The sequence below is a fragment of the Pantherophis guttatus genome, chromosome 4 (genome assembly GCF_059756535.1).
Source record: "Pantherophis guttatus breed Tessera chromosome 4, ASM5975653v1, whole genome shotgun sequence".
NCBI classification, from domain to species: Eukaryota; Metazoa; Chordata; class Lepidosauria; order Squamata; family Colubridae; genus Pantherophis; species Pantherophis guttatus.
In genome coordinates, this window is record NC_142066.1 from 38,563,670 (window position 1) to 38,584,584 (window position 20,915).

Sequence of the window (20,915 nt, forward strand, 5' to 3'; positions counted from 1 at the left end):
TAGTAATAATGTGAATCAACAAGAACCATATATCTGATTTAACATTCAAAAGTTTTGCCCCCAATAGGAAAATCGCGGGCCTTAATTCCAAATTAATCTGTGTAATTTCCAAAATCCATTGCCGTATTTTTTTCCAATATTTAACCGCCTGCAGGCAGGTCCACCATTAGTGAAAATAAGTTCCAGTACTGTAAACGCACTTCTAACAGCAGGCAGATGTCCTGGGAAACATTTTAGCTAGTCTCACAGGGGAGAGATGCCACCAGTAGACCATTTTATATATTTCTTTGTATGAAGCAGCCATGGTTAATTCCATATTTTTCAACCAAATCTGTTCCCGTTGCTGGAAGTCAAGGGGATATCCAAAATTTCGCCCCCATGCTATCATACAATCCTTCATTACATCCTGTCCTATCTGCAGAGACAATAAATATGCATAACATTTAGATAGTATCCCTTTCCCTCCTTCTAATAAGATCTTATCCAATTCTTGTCTTTTACGGTAGATTCCTTTACTATATAAATCTTTTTTATACCTGGAGTGCACTTGAGAATAAGACCACCAGTCTATTTTATATTCTTGAAGAGTTAATAATGCTCATGACTTCGGATTACCCTGAACATCCAAAAAAACTTCATACGTCAAGGTTTTCTCCCCTTTATACAATGTTGGGTCAGATGGTCTTCTAAAGACAACTGAGAGTCCAGGAGGAGACCCAAGTTGCAAACCCTCTCTGAGGGGGCCAAAGTCTCATCCCCTATAGTCAGTGATGGAACCAACTGACTATGAAGGGATGCAGAAACCACAGCCACTCAGTCTTGGAGGGGTTGAGCCTAGCTTGTTCCTCCCCATCCAGATCTGTATGGCCTCCAGGCACTGGGTCATCACTTCAAGGGCATCATTGGGGTGGCCCGGGGTGGAAATGTACAGCTGAGTGTCATCAGTGTACTGATGGAAATCCACTCCGAAGCCACGGATGATCTCACCCAACGGCTTCACATAAATGTTGAACAGGAGAGGCGAGAGGACCGACCCCTGTGGCACCCCACAAACTAGGCACCTCGGGGTCGACCTCTGCCCCCCTGTCAACACAGACTGCGTACGGTCAGAAAGGAAGGAGAACTACCATAACACAGTGCCCCCCACCCCTAACCCCTCCAACTGATGCAACATGATACCAAGCCTGAGAGATCTAATAGGACCAGGACAGAGGAACAACCCCTGTCCCGAGCCCTCCAGAGATCATCAACCAATGCGACCAATGCCGTTTCCATGCTATACCCAGGCCTGAAGCCCGACTGGAACAGATCTAGATAGTCCACTTCATCCAGGTACTGGGGAAGCTGTTGCGCCACCACACTCTCCACAACCTTTGCCACAAAGCGAAGGTTGGAGACTGGACGATACTTTGATAAAACAACCGGGTCCAGAGAAGGCTTCTTGAGGCTTCATTCTAATTTCATTCTCAAATTAGAATGAAAACTTGCTTGTTCATTACCTGATAGAATAGATTCCTTCTTTATCCAATCCTGCAATTTATAATCTAGAAGACATGCACATAGCTTACTAATTATGCATAAAAAACTAATAAATCTATCAATTAGTCAGATCTCCTCTGTTCACTTTCTTGAAGCTGATGATATTGATGGCTGCACCAATGTGGGATATTTCCTGTTTGATCCATTTATGTGAAGAGAGAGATAAAAACAAGAGTTCACCAGGCAATATTCAGCTTAATTTTATTTTTTGTGTGGGACCGTTTTATTATTGACATTGTTTGTATTTGTGAAACAATATAAGAAGTATTGTCAGTCAAAATACTAAATACTATAATTCTAAATACTAATTCTAAATACTATAAAATAACCGTAAACTACAATAATTACAAAGATTTCCTAGTATAGGTACAACAATAATATAAACATTTGGCAGCTGATTTTATGGCTGAATAAAACTCCTACAAAATAAATATTTTAAGGAAAATGTTAAAGTACTATCAGGTGAAACTGATATCTCTCACAAAGAACCAAACAATATAATGATTGTTGAAAATAAAAAGTGAAGTGTATAGGGAGAGATCAAAGGCTATACATACAAAAATTTTCAATACTTGACTCAAGAGGTGGAAAACAGTCAGTATGATCTGTCAACAAATTACTGAACTAAACCACAAGGGACCTAACTGAAATATTAACTAGCAGCTTGGACATATTTGAACAAATATTTAATGAATTCTCATATGAAGAAGGCAGAAAGTTCAAAGATTTAAAGTAAGATTCATAGCAATGTTCTTGCTTTTAATCATCATAATTCTCCTCTGTAAAACCTAAAAGATATAAACTTTCTTGATATCTTCTTCATGGCATCCTTCACCTCCTTATTTCTCAAGCTGTAAATGAGAGGATTTGCAACAGGGGGAAGGACTGTATATAACAAAGAAAATATTTTGCTAACCTCACTAAGTGCTTCAGATTTTGGTAACAAGTATACAATCATAATGGCTCCATAAAACATAGAAACCACTGTCAGGTGAGATGAACAAGTGGAAAAGGCTTTTTTCCTCCCAATAGTGGAAGGGATTCTCAAGATAGTAATTATGATCTGTATATAGGAAGTCACAGTAAGGACAAAAGGAGGTAGAGTAAATACAAAGGTAAAGATAAAACTAGTAAGTTCTACTAAATTGGTATCACTACAGGAAAGTTTTATTAATGGAAGAGTGTCACAAAAGTAATGATCAATTTCATTTTGACCACAGAATGTAAGTTGTAGCATTAAACTTAAAAGGATCAAAGCAGCTATAAGGCCATTTATCCATGAAAATGCTGCTAGCTGGATACAAATTCGAACATTCATACTTGTTACATAATACAATGGTTTGCATATTGCTAAATATCGATCATATGACATTACAGACAGGAGATAACATTCAGTAGCCACTAGCAAGCCAAAACAAAAAAATTGCAAAAAACAACTATTGAATGGAATGGTATTTTCATCAGTCAATAAGCCGACCATCATCTTGGGTAAAATATTTGAAATATAGCAAATTTCCAGGCATGACAAATTTCCCAGAAAGAAGTACATGGGTGTATGAAGATGTTGATCAACAGCAACTAAAATTACAATGAGACTATTCCCAGCCATGGCTACAATATAAAACACTAGGAAAGTAAAGAAGAGAAGAGACTGCCATTGTCCAAAGTTTCCAAACCCCAAAATTATAAATTCTGTTATATTCATCTAACTTCTTCAAGCCATTTATTACATAATTTTTTTAAAATGCATGTATTTTGAATAAATAGATCTTCTATTGCATCCTGGGGAAAAAGAGAGATATAGGATAAAACAATAACCAATACATTCCATCTGAAAAGGGGACTAGTAATCAATTCTTTTTTTCCCTTCATTATCACTTCTGCAATAATGATTTTATGTTAAAGGGCAAGTGAATATTGCTTTTTGCAGTGCAAACACTCTTTTATTTTGATTGACTAGAGTTGTAAATATACTGTATGAATAAAAGGCAAACCATTGTCCTCAACACCGCATGAACTTTTAAATCAAGAAATCCATTTTTTTTAAAAAAATGATTACATTCTTTTCTGAATATTGTCAGAAAAAAACTTATGAAATACAAAGAGGCTTACCTCTGTGATATAACAACAAGGGCATCTTTGTGATTCAGAATGACTGTTGCAGCATTTCCTTATTTATGTCCACACCTTTTGAACACTTGTCTTTCTGGTGATTGGGAGTTTACAGAATCATAACTTGCTCTTGCTCTCTCTGTCTCTATCCCTCTCAAGAGAACATTAATTATCCCACAGGAGAAAAGTTAATCTGGTGCCTATTGCTTCAATTCATCATGTTAATACTGCTGTTCTTCCAAAAAAAAAAAAAAAATTCCTCTACTTTCATAACCAAGTATTTGAGGAACATTCTGTGTCTCTCCCATTCAGTATTAGGCCATAAATCTTGTTTTCATAACTTTTTTATATAAATAGAGATATATTTATTTTTCTTTTTAAAAAATAAAAAAAATCTATCTGCTATTATCGTTGTGATCGAAGAAGCATCAGCTTTCTATATTTCCAATTTTTACTTTGGACAAAAATATACAAACATTCATACAATTTAAAAAATGTTAGGAAGGAAAAATTAAAGCAAATTCGAATAGGAAAAATTGTACACTCATTGTCTAGCATCCAGTTGCGCTATATCTGTTGAAATCAGAACTAGCAGGGACCATATAATCAATAGTATTCACTATAGAGACAGCACTGCTTATACTTAAATAATCATTGGCAGAACTGAGATAGAGGCAGTGCATCTTTCCTTGTGTACCTTGAACTCTTAGCAACTTTCATAACTATCAACTATGATACCCTTCTAGATCAGTGGCTTCTTTGGTAATGGGAGACACTGCAGTTCATTGATTTGCCTTCTGCCTTAACAGTTAATCCCAGTGAGAAGGGGAAAAATCATGCTTATTGCTCCTCTTTTGGGTGCTTCAAGGATTGATTCTTCTCCACAGGAATACTCTTTAGATATGTGCAATACTACAATACTACTAATTAAAAAAGAAAATCATTCTTTTTTTAAAAAAATGAAACTGAATACTATAATTGATGTTAATATAACTGCATGTGGCTGGCAAAATGACTGGCTAAATGACTTGATCCTTTTAATTAGTCAGTGTTACAAACCAACAAACAAGCAAACACTATTTGAAAAATTTATTTATTTATTCCATCGTACATTCATGAGTACTATGCAGGTTCCATAATTCTTCTTATTCCTATTTTCCTGATAACAATCATCATGCAGGAATATTTATTTTTGAATAAATGTATGGACGAAAACATGTGAAGCATCACTAAGAAGCTGTTTCATCAACTACCCACCTACTTTTAAAAACTTTCTTCATGTATATATAGAAGGTGAATAAGACATACAAATACAAAAATTGCCTTGCAATATTGCAATGCAATGAATGGGATGTATAATATACATTCCATCCTATGTAGTTCGATCATTCTCAGATGCTCTGCTTTGAGTATCCTTCTACATGAAGATGGGATGAATGAGTACTCAATAAAGAACTTGGATATTTTGGTACTAAGTAAAGATCTTCTTATACAAGCAGGCCTGATGGAGTTTCAAAAACATAATATTGTGATTTTAATGTATAAATCAACAATGGGTTTTTTTTAAAAAAAAACAAAACAAAACTTGAAATACTATCAAACTTTTCCCAGATATAGCATTTCTGTATCCTAAATGGAGGTTGGCTTGTATAGTATCAGTCTACCAATATTATTTCTTAGGGCCTCTTTGACCTCCTTATTTCTTAGACTATATATAAATGGGTTTGCTAATGGAGGCAAAGCTATGTATAAAAAAGAAGAAAATTTTGACACATCTGCTTTTTCAGTTCTTGGCAGCATGTAAGCAATCATGAGAGATCCATAGAAAATAGAAACCACAAGCAGATGTGAAGAGCAGGTGGAAAAGGCTTTCTGCCTTCCAGTGGCAGAGGGAATTTTTAAGACAGCACCTATAATATATACGTAGGATAAGAGTGTTAAGAGAAAAGGAGGAAGTGTGAAGATGGCAGCTACAATATAACTCATAATTTCCAATAACCAGGTTGCACTACAGGAAATGCTTAGAAGGGCAAAATAGTCACAGAAATAATGGTTTATTTCATTAGATCTGCAAAATGTTAATTGCTGTAACATGAAAATGAGCAATATTGAAAATACAGCAAATCCATTGATCCAAGATGAAGCTGTTAAATGAATACAAGTCTGAGAATTCATGGTTGTCAAATAATGCAGTGGTTTACAGATTGCTAGGTATCTGTCATAAGACATCACACACAGTAAGCAGCATTCTGTAGCTACCAAAGAACTACACAGATACCACTGCATAAAACAGTTGTTGAAAGAAATGGTTCCATTTCGAGTTAGGAGAGTTGAAAGCATCCTTGGGAATATATTGGAACTATAACAAATTTCAAGAAAAGAAAGGCTTCCTAGGAAGAAATACATAGGCACTTTAAGATGCTCATCAAAGACAACTAGCATAACAATGAGAAAGTTTCCAATCATGGTTACAATGTAAATTACTAGAAAACACAGAAAAAGAAATATTTGAAATTCAGAGAATTCATGAAATCCAAGCAGAATGAATTCATCTATCTTTGTCTGATTCCCCAGCATTGTGGCAACTAGGAAATCCATGTCCTATTTAAAAAAAGAAAAGAAAGAAAATGCACAAGCTAAAGATATTGTCATAGTCATATTCAAGCTATCTTTTTTCTTAGTTTGTTCTTATTTTGACCAACAAGTCAAAGTGTTGTCATATCTATCATCTGACTGACACACTTTAATTTTTTTTTCTATACTTGATGCAGAATCTATAATAATAGGATTGACAAAAATAGCTGGAAAATGTTTTGTCTCTACATTTCATTTGTTTATACATTTTGCATGACCAGTTATTCATGATGCAAAACATGGAACTAATCAAAGATTCTATTTTTGTCGTATTATTTTGAAGGATAGAATGTGAATCTATAAATTAAACTAATGTAAATAAAAACAGTTTAGTGTCCTTTCAACTAGTACTGTTCTGAACCCAATTAAGTGCATAAATATTTAATTTTGTACTGTATTTTAAAAAGCATACATATATTTCATTATGATACATTATCATAACAATATAAAAACTTTTTTGAGAAAATTCTTGTTTATACGCTCCTTAAAACATTTCTGCTTCCTATAGAGCTATCTTATGTTGAATAATATTTATACATACAATCAGACATTCACAGCTGCGTACACAAATATGTTAAACAGAAGAAAATATTTATTTTTGGCTGTCAAAAAAGCATTAAAAACTACATGGTATACAAAATAATAGCCAATAGTAATGATTTATAATTAACTGTAGGATAAAATAGGCATTCAGTGGCAAAGCTGGTGCATAAATTATCCAGAATATAATGATGAATAGATTTTTGGTTTCTCTGTATTATATTCTAATAGTAATATATCAGAAGTATAATTACTTAAACTAAAACAAAAATATTATTTTAGATTTTTTTGACACCTGGAATAGTATATGGGAATGACCTAAGGAGATAGGAGGAAGAGTGCAGACTATACAACTATCATACAAAACATTGTCCTAAGCAAAATTCTTTTTAATGTCACCTTATATTAAGGGTTCAGCTAGTATTCATAGTTATGCTTCATCTGGACTTCCTTGAAAGGTTAAGATCAAGGTTGCAAGCTTGAAAATATTCCTCCTCTACTTTCATTTTGCTCTCTGGAACATGAGGGAAAGCCCCTTCTGGAATGTTTCCCTTTGCATTTTCAAACTGATATATCTTTTGTATGAATGTTGCTTAATCTTCCCCTTGTCTTCCAAGGTCATTACCACATATCACTACAGAACATATGCAGCTATCTTCATTTAAATATTTATTGTGCCAAATTAATCTGCTAATCTTAAAATGACACTAATGACATCATACTTGTGGTTGTTGTTGAAATAACTAAACATTGCTAGCTATATATTTAGAAACATTCTAAGAATATGTTTGGAAGATCAGTTCTTTAATTATTTCCAAATAACAAAGAAAGTTTATATAATGATAGTTACCATTCTGTTGCTGCTTGGTATTCTCTGTTGAAGTATTTCATGGTGAAAAACTCCTTCTTATCTTATTCAGAATAAATATGTACTACCTGATGTTAATATATAAAGATGTGAACCAATCTGCCTTTTGTTTTCATTTAAAATAATTTCTTCTGGGCTTTTTGTTTTTATTTTTTGATGCAGAAGAATTTACTACCAATAAGAAATGTTGTTTATCTAGATATGATGAAATTTAACCTAAAAGTATAAAGTAGTGATACTTGAATAGTATTACTATCCAAGAATGCTGGTTTTTATTAAGGAGAAGATAGTTAGATATGGAGCCAACAGATACCTATTTTGAAAACAGAAAAGTATGAACTGGATGAGAAACAAAATATGAAAAGTGAAATATTACATCATTGTGCATTCTCAAAGCCCTAATGGGAAAATCCCTCAAGCATTTTGCATTACTAAGGCCTCTGTATCCTTAGAAAAATTAATTGACATATTTGGCCAGAATATCTGAAAAATAGTTCTTTTTGCTGCATATGAAGCCAACAGTTCATAAATGTGAATGATAAAGAGATAAATGATAACTAAAACTGCAAAACATATGGCTATTACAGCCTATTCATTTTATTGGCTAATTAGTTATATCCAGAACTCCTAGCCTGACAACTAAGAGAGATAAAACTCCCAGCGATGTAATTAAAACAGCATGCATCAGCATTGTTTAAAGCAGAAATATAAATTGATCAAAAATAAACAATTTGCCCCTAAAATGTTTTTAACATTTATGAGAGAACTATATAAAAAAAGGCATTCCTTCTTTTTGGGAAAGTGATAATCACACCATATGACCTGCTATTTAGGAAAGAAGAATTAATTGTCATTCACATTTTTTAAAATTCCTGAAATGGGTCTTTTGTTTTATTCCAACAATAAAGACTGTTGTTAGGCAAACAATCTGTTTCTTTTCAGAGTACTATAAATAACCAATATATTTTAAACTGGATTGTGAAATCCTTCCAGGATTTTCACAAAAATTAAACATAAACATGATGAATTATGCTTTTCTTCCCCCTGTGATGGTGGGAGACTTATGTTCGGAAGCTAATGTACTGTTTGTTCATTCTTCTTGAAAGAGATAGTGAAAATTTGCATGTCTGTGTAGGAATGCAGTAGCAAGACCAACAAAAACGTGATGAAACTGAGAACTTGACAGAGTTGATATCTAAAGGTTAATAGGCTAAAGTCTAAAGAATTCACTCAACCTGCTCTTTTAATCTCATGTAACAAAAAGAAAGAAAGATGATCTGTTTTCTAATGCTTCCCCATTATGGATTGTGGATATTTTAAAAAATCAGATTGAATTTGAAATAATAAAACACCTTTAGAAAAGTTTTGCCCTTGAATGTTGAATTACATAGTTTGAATCTGATTTTGAATCAGGAATTTTCAATCTAAAAAAAGATAAAAGGCTGGCTCATGCAAGCCCACAATGTGAAGCTTTTGGCTGTGTATGTATGTGTGGTGGGGGGGGGAGGACAATATGTACAGTATATCTTAATTTGAGAAGCTCTCCAAAACTATCTAAATAAAAAAAGGATTTATGTTGAAAACTGTCAAAACATAATAATGATATATATTAAATTATCAAGGATAATTTAAATTAGGAAAACTGCTCTCCAAATACATTTGTGATGCAAAACAGAAATAAAGTATATTAGGCAGAATACAGATAAAACAAATGTAAATATATTATTAAACTTATGCAGGAATGGAGAAACATTATTTATTTATTTATTTATTTTATTTTATTCAATTTGTATACTGCCCTTCTCCTAGTGGACTCAGGGCGGTGCACAGCCAGAACTAAAACACATAACAATACAAAATTTAAAATTATTAAAAGAATTATATACTTTGGCCCAAATTTAAAACAATTCGAATTAAAACTCATTAACAGATTAAAAGCTAAACAATTAAAAAACTAAAAAAGGGGGCGGGGTTCACGCCAGCCGTGCTTGATGGAAAAGAAAAGTTTTCAGGGCACAGCGAAAGACCCAGAGATCTGATATCCTTCTTATCTCTGGGGGCAAATCGTTCCAGAGGGCGGGAGCTGCCACAGAGAAAGCCCTCCCCCTGGGGGTCGCCAGCCGACATTGCCTGGCTGACGGCACCCTGAGGAGTCCCTCTCTGTGGGAGCGTATTATTTAACAATAATCATGAAGAAAGACAAATTACAACTGATTAGTTTCTAGACTACAGGGAGATTCCCATTGTGTCAATGTGGTAACCATATTTAGCCAAGATGGGAACTGTGATTTTAAATTTCTACTGAGATATTACAGTAAAGAGATGGATACTGTTAAGCCCATTGCCGTGCATAGCAGAGGTGGGTTTCAGCAGGTTCTGACCAGTTCTGGAGAACCGGTAGCGGAAATTTTGAGTAGTTCAGAGAACCAGTAGTAAAAATTCTGACTGGCCCCATCCCCATCTATTCTCTGCTTCCCAAGTCCCAGCTGATCAGGAGGAAATGGGGATTTTGTAGTAACCTTCCCCTGGAGTGGAGTGGGAATGGGGATTTTACAGTATCCTTCCCCTGCCACGCCCACCAAGTCACGCTCACCAAGCCACACCCACAGAACCGGTAGTAAAAAATTTTGAAACCCACCACTGGTGCAGAGCTATCCAGGACCCCATATGCAGTTCTTTTACACTTCAAGAGTATGATGTCCCAAACCAGACAGAGTTTTTTTCTATATATAGCTAGTCATATTCTTCCTGTGGTTGATGCAAGAAGAATGTTCTTCCTGAATCAACAAGAAGTTTGGACTGTCTCAGTAGCTATTAATACAGTTCCACACAGGAATTATTGAATCAGTCATTTGTACTTCTATAACTGACTAGTTTGGTACAGCAATTAAACAGGACAGTTACAGCCTCCAACGAATAGTTAGGACTGCAGAAGAAATAATCTGCCTTTCATAGAAGACCTGCATATTGCATAAATCAGAATGAGGGCTGAGAAAATAACCACAGACCCTTTACATCCTAGACATACTCCTCCCCTTGGGATGCTGTTATAGGGCATCCTTTGGCATATTTACATGCCAAAACAACTAGACACAGAGACATTTTTTCCCTCATGCCATCACTTTGCTGAACACCTAATCCACACATATAATCTTATGTCTAAGTAGATTCTTCCATGTTGTATGGCTGTATTATTATTAATAACCCTCTCATCTTCTCTATTACCTCTATTATTGCTATCATTATTATGATTATTAGTATTCAGTTGCTTTGCATGTACATTGACAGCTTTGCACTGGAGACATATTCCTTGTGCCTCTAATCACAGTTGGCCAAATAAAGTATTTTCTCTTCTCTTCTCTTCTCTTCTCTTCTCTTCTCTTCTCTTCTCTTCTCTTCTCTTCTCTTCTCTTCTCTTCTCTTCTCTTCCCTTCCCTTCCCTTCCCTTCCCTTCCCTTCCCTTCCCTTCCCTTCTCCCCTCCCCTCCCCTCCCCTCTCCTCTCCTCCCCTCCCCTCCCCTCCCATTCCATCCCATCCCATCCCATTCCATCCCACCCCATTCCATTCCATTCCATTCCATTCTATTCTGTCAAGCTCAAGAAGCTTGAAAAAAAAAGAAGCTTATGTGGTATGTCCCTTTTAGTATATCTTTATAATATTAATTAGTTTTGGGGACCTTATCCTACATTGCACAAGCTTTCTAATGTTATTTCTCAGTGCCTCTTTGACTTCCTTGTTCCTTAGGCTGTATATGAAAGGATTGGTGAGAGGGGGCACAACTGTGTATAACAGAGACGAGAATTTTTCCATCTCTCTATTGACATCATTCTTTGGTAGCATATACACAATCATAAGTGAACCATAAAAAATGGAAACCACAACCAAGTGAGAGGAACACGTAGAAAAAGCCTTCTGCCTTCCAGTGGTAGAAGGAATTTTCAGTACAGCAGCTATGATATATATGTAAGAGATCAGAGTTAGGAGAAAAGGTGGAAGTGTGAATAGGATAGCCACAATAAATCCAATAATTTCTATCAAGCTAGTGTCAGTGCAAGAGAGATTAAGAACTGAGAAGTAGTCACAAAAATAGTGATCCATTTCATTTGAGCTACAAAATGTTAGTTGTAACATGAGATGAAATAATGTCACAATAGTTATAAAACCATTGATCCAAGATGCAGCAACTAATTGGATACAAGTTTGGGCTTGCATAATTGTTGCATAGTGCAGTGGTTTACAGATAGCTAGATATCGGTCATACGACATTGCACAGAGTAAGCAACATTCTGTAGCCTCTAAGGAACCAAAGAGATACCACTGTGTGAAGCAGCTATTAAATGAAATAATGTTGTTTCCAGTAAGAAGAGCAAAAAGCAATCTTGGAAATATATTGGAGCTGTAGAAAACCTCCAAGAAGGAGAGGTTCCCTAGGAAGAAGTACATGGGTGTGTGAAGGTGATGATCAAAGATAACTAGTGCCACAATAAGAGTGTTTCCAGTTACAGATACTCCATAAATTATTAGGAAGATCAGGAAAAGAAGTGTCTGTGCTTTATTGTATTCCCCAAATCCAAGAAGGACAAATTCTGTAATTTTTGTTTGATTTCTGATCATCATGGAAATAAGAACTTCATATTCTGTTTAAAAAAAAGAATTAGGAATGTTATCACAGATAAATTTTCTTTTTTTCAGATAGCTCCCAGAAGTTTATACACATTTTTTAAAAAAAAATTTAATTTATTTTTTTAATTTGATTTATATGCCGCCCTTCTCCGGAGACTCAGGGCGGCTTACAATGTGCTCAGCAATAGCCTTCATCCTTTTGTATATTTATACAAAGTCAGCTTATTGCCCCCACAATGGGGTCCTCAATTTACCTACCTTAGAAAGGATGGAAGGCTGAGTCAACCTTGAGCCTTGGCGAGATTCGAACCTGCAGTAATTGCAGGCAGCTGGTCTTAATAACCAGCTTAATAACTGGGTGCCTTAGACCACTGTACTACCAAGGCTCACATTAAATTAAATACATTGGAACAAGATACAGAATCCTGTGAATGGAAATAGGGAAACTGTCAAACAACCTTTCCTATCCTTATGCTGAGAGGGGACATTTAACATTGGAATGACCATGTGTCCCACCAACACTTTAATTATGTATTTGATTTCTTGTACAGAAAGTTAAACTATTGTGGGAGTTACTATAATGCTGTAATATTCACAATGTATGAAAGAATTCAGTCTTGAACAGGTCATCAAATTTAGATTCAAAATCATCCTGAAAAACAGAAGATATCTTGTCTGAGATAGTAAATTATCAGTTTATTGTTAAAGAATGGTTCAGCTCTATCGCTTCAGGAACTGCTTTCTTAGGGTTGAGACAGACTGACTGGAAAAAGATTATCCAGCTCATTGGTGTGTTTAAAGAATTTGGGTTCCTTGCTCCTAATCTAACACCATAATAACTAGACGATACTAGTTTTTACATTAAAAAAAATCATTTTTGATAAGCATTTAAATATATGTTAGTATCTTTTTATCTATTTATGAATAATAGATTTAGATTTCTAAAGCCACTTAATCACCTTTTTTTAAAAAAAATCTTAATTTCTTATTAGTATTCAAGACTGATTTCTGAAAAGAACTTCAACACCATTTTATCCATCCATAAAGACACATACTGATGTACTGTAAATATCTTTTATGTTAGAATTTTTAATTCTTTTATTTACAATGCAAATTAGATAAGAGCGTCTTGTATATTCAGAGTTGTATATTCAGAAGATGATAGATTACAATAAATCTTCTGACTAGTTCAATGTATCTAGCTATTACACATTTCAAACCACCAGATATTCCTCTATTCCCCCCTCCCTCTCTGCCTCTCTCTCACTCTTTCTCTCCCTCCCTCTTTCTCTCTCTCCCCCTCTTCTCCTCTCCCTTTTCCTCTATATGCCTGTGGAGATTCTCAGTCATCCAGATCATAATTGTCTCAAAAGTACTTTTTTCAAAAGGCATCTGGACTATCTATTCTTCTGTTCCCCACATCACAACTGTCAAATCTTCTTCAATGAGAAGTGAAATGTTTTGTTCTTTTTCCTAGTCCAGTTTTTTTTTTTAAACAACTTTGAGACTCTCTCTGTATATATAGCATCTATCTCTTTCCTCACTGAATGGAAAAGTTGTATGTAGATGAAATTTTATATTTTTCTCCATCTTTCCTTAAAAAAATGTTCAAATAATAATATTACCTTTCCACGTTTATAATACAGACTTACTTAAGATATTTTTTTAATCTATCAGAAACACATTAGGAACAAATAGTTATATAATGAGGAGTAGAAATCCATTTGCACAATTTAAAAGTTCTTACCTTTCTGCAGCTTAATAAATGTTTGTCTTTATTAAGTGTATGTGTTTTCTTTTTCACAGGCAGAAGAAAATATAGATTCTTCAAGACAATGCAAGTTATTTCTTTCTTAATGACAAAAAATTATGTCACACACCATTGTACACAAATGTGTAAGAACATTGATATTCAGCACAGAACACATTTTTTACTTTACATCCAACAGATTGACTGCCGTGGTCTAGGAAGAGGGCTTCCTCTACCATTTTCCCCACCTTGTCAAATATCCTCCCTCCAGGTGGGCTCCTTCCATCTTGGACTTTCAATGGAGTTGACAGCATTGACAGTCCTCTTTCTACCTTTTAAATTTAACTTATTCTATTGTTCTTTCATGTAGCTCTTTTTATTGATATGTCATATTTTATATGGTTTTTAGACATTTATGTGTTTGTCTGTACACTGTTCAGAGTCATCTTGTGAGTGAGATAGGAAATAAATAAATAAATAAATAAATAAATAAATAAATAAATGTCAACTTCTCTTACCTAGGGTTCATCTGTACTGTACATTTAGGAACACCTTTTGAAAACCATAGACTTAGTCACAAGAATAGTATATTTATGTACATAATTTCATAGTAATATGCTATTAATAAAGTGTGAATAGTTCCCTCAAGGGAATATCTGAAAATAGAATCCTCCCAGCATGCTTTTTTTTATGAAGAGGCAGAAATAATAAATAAGTCAATCACTGGGGAAATAATCTCATAAATGCACATATCTTAATCATTGTTTTGATATTACTACTGTCCAGAGATAAAATAGGGATGGCTTCTCTCTGTGCAGAATGGGAAGTTTTCTGACATGAATGTGGTATTAAGATTTATTGACCACATAGGTAGATTTTCTCTATGACTATCTGTCCCCAGCTGATCCTTCCAATCTTACAACCCTTTACCGAGTCAATACATTCACCTTGATATATTCTTGTCTTTCCTTCCACTTTTTACCAGCATTAATGTATTCTCTAGAAAACTAAGCCTTGCACAATGTATCTAAAGTAGCTTGGTCATTTGGGCCTCAAAGGAGAACTTTGGTTTGATAATTTGGTTTGGTGATGCATAGGTTTGTTTTATTGACTGTCCATGGTATTATCAGGAATTTTCTTCAGCACCAAATTTCAGGATCAACACTCTTTCTGTCCCACTTCTTCAATGTTCAGCTTTTGCCTCAGTCACAAGCACCATATCTTTCTTACAAATTCTCATGATTTCAAATTGAATTTAATCATAAATATAATCAATTACCTCTTCCTATTCACAAGTGTGATTAAAGCAAATTTTAGATGATCATATTAAGTCCCTTGGGAGTTGAGTGGCATAGAAATGTGATAAATTAAATTAAATTAAATTAAATTAAATAATTGATCTTATCTCATAATTGATACCATTGTAGCCAAATACTTTTTTTGTAGATATAAGAGCCACTTCTTTTGTTTTGTTTGACTTCTTTGTTTTTCATTTTCCAAGTGGTAAATATATGTATCAATATTCCATTACTGGAAGCAACAATTTCCTTTCTGGACTAATTAATTCATGCCAATGTTTTCCCATCAAGTTTTAAAATTTTAATTTCCAGCAACTGTCGATATTTCTCAGTATGTTTATTTGGATATTCAGTTGTGTTTACTTTCAGCTCAAGGTTTATGTCATAATTTTAAACCACTCCCATTCATCTCAACCTATAGAATTTAAAAACTAAAAACAAAAGATTTTGATGCTTCAATATTTTCCCTTGAGATCTCCTATTATACATATTTTTAGTAGAACTTAGCTTCTAAATATCTAGGGATATCTCCTTAATTTGTCAGATAAACCATGTTCAATGTGAGATGCCATCCATTAGTTACTTAATAACTTGTATACTAAATTCAAAGGAGGAAAGGCTGGACTTTCAATGAAGACACAATAAAGACAAAGGATCTGCAACATTCAGAGTTCTGGATCTATTTTTCATCATTAAAGTTACAATATATTAACATATAATGAAAGTATTAATTTCTGCTTCAGAAACATTGCAAGTAAGATTTATGCTTATGTACTAATTATTTCAATAAATTCAGAAAGAAAGAAAAAACATCTTGCAAATCAATAACATTAGATAGGGGCTAAGGTAAGCCCCTATCATTTTATCATTAATATATATGATTTGCATGCTGTTCATTGTTGAAACACATTTAATTGATTATCATAATAACAAAAGTAACCTACTTTTCTAACAAAATAATTCATATTAGGATAAATAATGAACTATCTATTGATTGAAATTTGAATTATTAAATATCTGTAGGTTATCTTTGTTTTGCCTTTCTTTTCCCCTTCCCTTTTTGTTTTTTGCTACTGGTTCTTGAATATTCTTAAAACTCTAGTATTCAAGCACTATATATATATATATATATATATATATATATATATATATATATATATATGTGTGTGTGTGTGTGTGTGTGTGTGTGTGTGTGTGTGTGTAAAACAAAATATATATAGTATAACAAAAGAAGAAAAGAATGGAAGTTGGCTGGATGCAGAATTGATGTTGCTGTTATTTTTCTCCCTTGCAGGGATGAAAGTGTCAGCCCATCTTTCCTAAATATTAATAAATACCGATCAATATTCTAATTGTTTTGCAAAGATGATTATCTGATTTGTTGGAAAGTAGTTTGTATGACTATTCTATCTATTTTACAATTCTGCATACTATCAAAATTGATTTGTTTGGTCATCTTGCAACAGGGGTAGCAAGGAATGGGAAACTAGCAGTTCAGTATATGCTAAATTTCCATGAATGTAGCTATTAACAAAAATAAGGCTAAACCTGAAAGTAAAAAAAAAAAAAAGTTTGAGAGAAAAGAATTGTACTTACTAGATCATAATCAACATAATACTCATAGTCCTAATCATTTTAAAACACAATTGTAATTATTGTATCAACTATAGAACTTTAAATGATTAAAATGTCAACTCTGATTGTACTTAAATATGATTATAATCATAACCATCTCCCAAAGAGATAATTTTAATAGGAATTTCATGGCTCCCAAATCAGCAATGTTTATATTGTGATTTAGATTTACCAGCTAAGCATGGCTCATCAAACTACTAAACCATGGTCTTTATTTTCTCAGAGCAAAGGTAATTAAATTAATTATTCAGACTATGATATGAAATTTGGAGATATATTCTGTGTATGAAATACAATGAAAAATTGTATCTCATACACAGGCTGTACCCATGTTTACTGTACTGTACTGTACCCATTGGTAATTGTTTCCTACTACAATATCACATCAGTCTTTTACCTTAATAGACGCATGGAAAAGAAGGTTAAGAATGGATGAGGAACAAAGAGAGAACCAAACTCATGTGACTATATTTATTCTCCTGGGATTCAAAAATTTGGAACATCTGTGGATTCTTCCATTTCTGGCATTCCTCTTTACATATATTTTCACAATGACAGGGAATCTTCTCATTTTTGTTCTTGTTGTAATTGACCAACATCTTCATACACCCATGTACTTCTTCCTTTGTAACTTGGCATGCCTAGAGATCTGCTACAGCTCAACTCTCAGTCCCATACTGTTGACTACACTTTTGATGAATGGAAAGGCAATTTCATTCAGCAACTGCTTTCTGCAATTATTTTTTTTCGGCTACTGTTTGGGGACAGAATGTTATTTGCTATCTGTGATGTCTTATGACAGGTACTTAGCCATATGTAAACCACTGCATTATGCAATAGTTATGAATACCAGGAAATGTGTCCAGTTAGCAGCAGTATCTTGGACAAATGGCTTCATAGGCATTTCTGTAATAATGACTGCAATGCTGCAGTTAAAATACTGTGGTCCTAATGAAATTGATCATTACTTTTGTGATTCTGTGCCACTTAAAGAACTTTCTTGCAGTGACACATATTTGGTGGAACATCTAAATTTAATCTTGCTATTTATTTACACTATGCCTCCATTTCTAATAACCTTGGCATCCTATATATATATTATAGCAGCCATCCTAAGAATTCGATCCACTATTGGAAGGAAAAAGGCCTTCTCTACCTGTTCTTCCCACCTCAGTGTTGTTTCCATTTATTATGGCTCTTTAATAACAGTGTATCTTTTGCCACCATCCTCTTCAATGAACAAAGTTTGTTCTCTTTTGTACACAATTCTTCCACCATTGGTTAACCCTCTTATATATAGCCTTAGAAACAAAGATGTAAAGAAAGCTTTGAGAAGAGTAAAAAATAAAGTGGCAATTTTCAATCTAATCCAAAATACATTGAGAGTCCTGGTTAATGTTAAAAACAAATGAAAGAAAGGGAGGGAGGGAGGGAGGGAGGAAGGAAGGAAGGAAGGAAGGAAGGAAGGAAGGAAGGAAGGAAGGAAGGAAGGAAATTGGGGAGAAAGAGAGAAACAGAGACACGCAGGGTGTATTGTCCTCTTCAGGCTGCTATAATATATATATAGGATGCCAAGATTATTAGAAATGGAGGCATAGTGTAAATAAATAGCAAAATTTCAAGTCCTCTTTTATTGTAAATAAAAATGTTTTTAGAAAAAGACTTTTCACTTCTTTTTTTGGGGAAAGAAATTTTAATACCATATGTCTATGTCTATACATGAATACACATGCTTTAAGTAAGCAAAACTTATTTTAGGACATACAGTGCACTTTCTGAACATCTCAAAATGTGATTTAACCAAACCATCAATTTTCTAAAATTATTGTCAGAATTGGCTTTGATAATAGGATTGGAACTCAACTTTCTCTGGTCTTGCCGTTGAGTGAAGAAATGGAGTTTATATCATGCCAAACTTTTACTACAATTGTATTATTAATAAATCTATTATTTCACTATTAACAGCCCTGTTTATAAAAGAATGAATTCACAACGCTGATTGAGCAGGCATTTCCCTTTTCTTCCTGAGCTCCAGATCTTTGGTGCTGCCTGGAAATAAAGTTTAAAACAGCCTGCTTTCATTTTAATTGTGTCCCTTAAAATGGACAGAAATCAGATCTGTAGGTAGGTGTGGCAAGAAATAAACTGAGCTAGAAAAACCAGTAAAGAAATAAGGAGAAAACCTTCATTACAAAGCTAAGCAGCAAGCAATTCAATTGCTTGCTTCAATTCAATTGCTTGAAGGCCCTGGAGGGTGGAAGAAACTGCAAATATTGGAACTGCAAGATCCATGAGAGATGGAAATAAAAAAAAAAAAATAGGATGGAAAAAAGATTCTGGACCAGAATCTGCAAAAAGAGTAACTAAAACAAACCAGATACAGAATTCCCAAAATTAATTCCAGGAAGACAAGAATGTGAATGCTGAAGTGATTGCCCCTTTTGCAAGTCTACAGAGAAATGAAGATGATTTTCAAGTGCAAAAGAGTTGAGTTTGGCTATAAGAGCTGAAAGCCTGAGGAAATACCAAAGACTCAAAGAACTAGGAAATAGTTAAGATAAGAAAATATATTGCTACAAACATAGAGGTATCAACATAAACATAGAGGTCGACCTGTAAAGATTAAATTATAAAGGTAAAGGTTTCCCTGTCAGTTGTGTGTGACTCTACAGTGTGGTGCGCATCTCTGTTTCTTAGATGAGGGAGCCAGTATTGTCTGTGGTCATGTAGCCAGCATGAATATATACTAAAGGCACACAGAATGCTGTTAACTTCCCACCAAAGTAGTACTTATTTATCTATTCACATTTGCATGCTTTCAAACGGCTAGGTGGGCAGGAACTGGGGCAAGAATGGGAGCTCATTCCATTGTTGGCACTTGGGTCTCAAACACGGAGTGTCAGCTTTCCAGCTGACAAGCTCAGTGTCTTTAACCGCTGAGCCATCATGCCCCCTAAATTATTAAAAAATAATTGTAAATTTATACTAATAGAAAGGTTCTACAGTAGGATAGGCGGGAAGTACTTCAGGAGGAAAATAGAAACAATGATAGAATTAGCATTAAAATGACAAGCTTAATTTTTGCATAACAAAATGGCCTTTGTGGGACAAAAAAACACAAATTAAAGTTTGTTTTGGTGATCTGTGCCTAATTAAAATGAAATAAATATAACACTGTTGTATTCTTATTATTAATTGGTATATATATATATTTATATAGCTTTTAATTGTAAGCATTTTTGAGAATTAGAGTTTGATTATACATGCATTACCCTTGAGGTAAGATGGGCTCCCACCTTCCAATTTTCCATAAGGGCTTGAAGACCTGACTCTGCCAGGTGGCTTGGGGCCCCAATGGGGAAGCATCACATTGGTTGGTGAATTAAGAGGCAATCCCATGCCGCCTGTGCATCCTGCTGTTTCCCTTCCATTTTTCAATTGTAATTTTATCTTTGAGTGTAATTCTGTTTTTATTGTTTTAGAGATATTGGTAGTTATCTTTTATTATGCTTTAAATGCTTTAAGCTGCTCAGTAACTTCGAAATGAGATAGACAGCAAATCAAATCAAATAAAGCAAAGATTCACCTAGTTATTCACATTGTGCTTTGTTTATAACCTTTAACTTGTCCTATTAAACAAGATTATAATAACAAGATTGATATTATAATATTGATGATAATTTATGTTTCAGCATCACATTTTGGTTTTCATGCATTTTATTGATGTCTTTGGACAAATTGTGGGATATCTGCTAACTGAACTAAATCAGAATTGATTCCTTAAGTTAAAAATGGTTTATATATATTTTTTAAAATGTATCCTGAATATTTTAGTTTTTAAGATACTTTTACTTCAAATAATAAATAATTGCACTGTATTTTAACCTTATTTTTCAAAATAAAATAAAAAAAATAT

General features: G+C 34.0%; 3 protein-coding genes across 3 annotated transcripts; all 3 read right to left on the bottom strand.

Moving 5' to 3' along the window:
• Window positions 1–2,305: 2,305 nt before the first annotated feature.
• On the bottom strand, window positions 2,306–3,335 carry LOC117668844 (olfactory receptor 8U3-like). The gene has a single exon (XM_034422900.3). It carries the CDS (start codon window positions 3,242–3,244, stop codon window positions 2,306–2,308), a length of 939 nt encoding a protein of 312 aa, XP_034278791.2. The 5' UTR covers window positions 3,245–3,335.
• Window positions 3,336–5,280: 1,945 nt separating this feature from the next.
• On the bottom strand, window positions 5,281–6,249 carry LOC117668845 (olfactory receptor 6C3-like). Its single transcript, XM_034422901.1, has one exon. The coding sequence runs from the start codon at window positions 6,247–6,249 to the stop codon at window positions 5,281–5,283; it is 969 nt and encodes a 322-aa protein (XP_034278792.1).
• A 5,083-nt stretch (window positions 6,250–11,332) lies between these two features.
• LOC117668846 (olfactory receptor 2AP1-like) lies at window positions 11,333–18,226 on the bottom strand. Its single transcript, XM_034422902.2, has 2 exons — window positions 18,207–18,226; window positions 11,333–12,299 (listed from the first exon to the last, which is right to left on the bottom strand). The coding sequence occupies exons 1-2, from the start codon at window positions 18,224–18,226 to the stop codon at window positions 11,333–11,335; spliced, it is 987 nt and encodes a 328-aa protein (XP_034278793.2).
• Window positions 18,227–20,915: the final 2,689 nt, after the last annotated feature.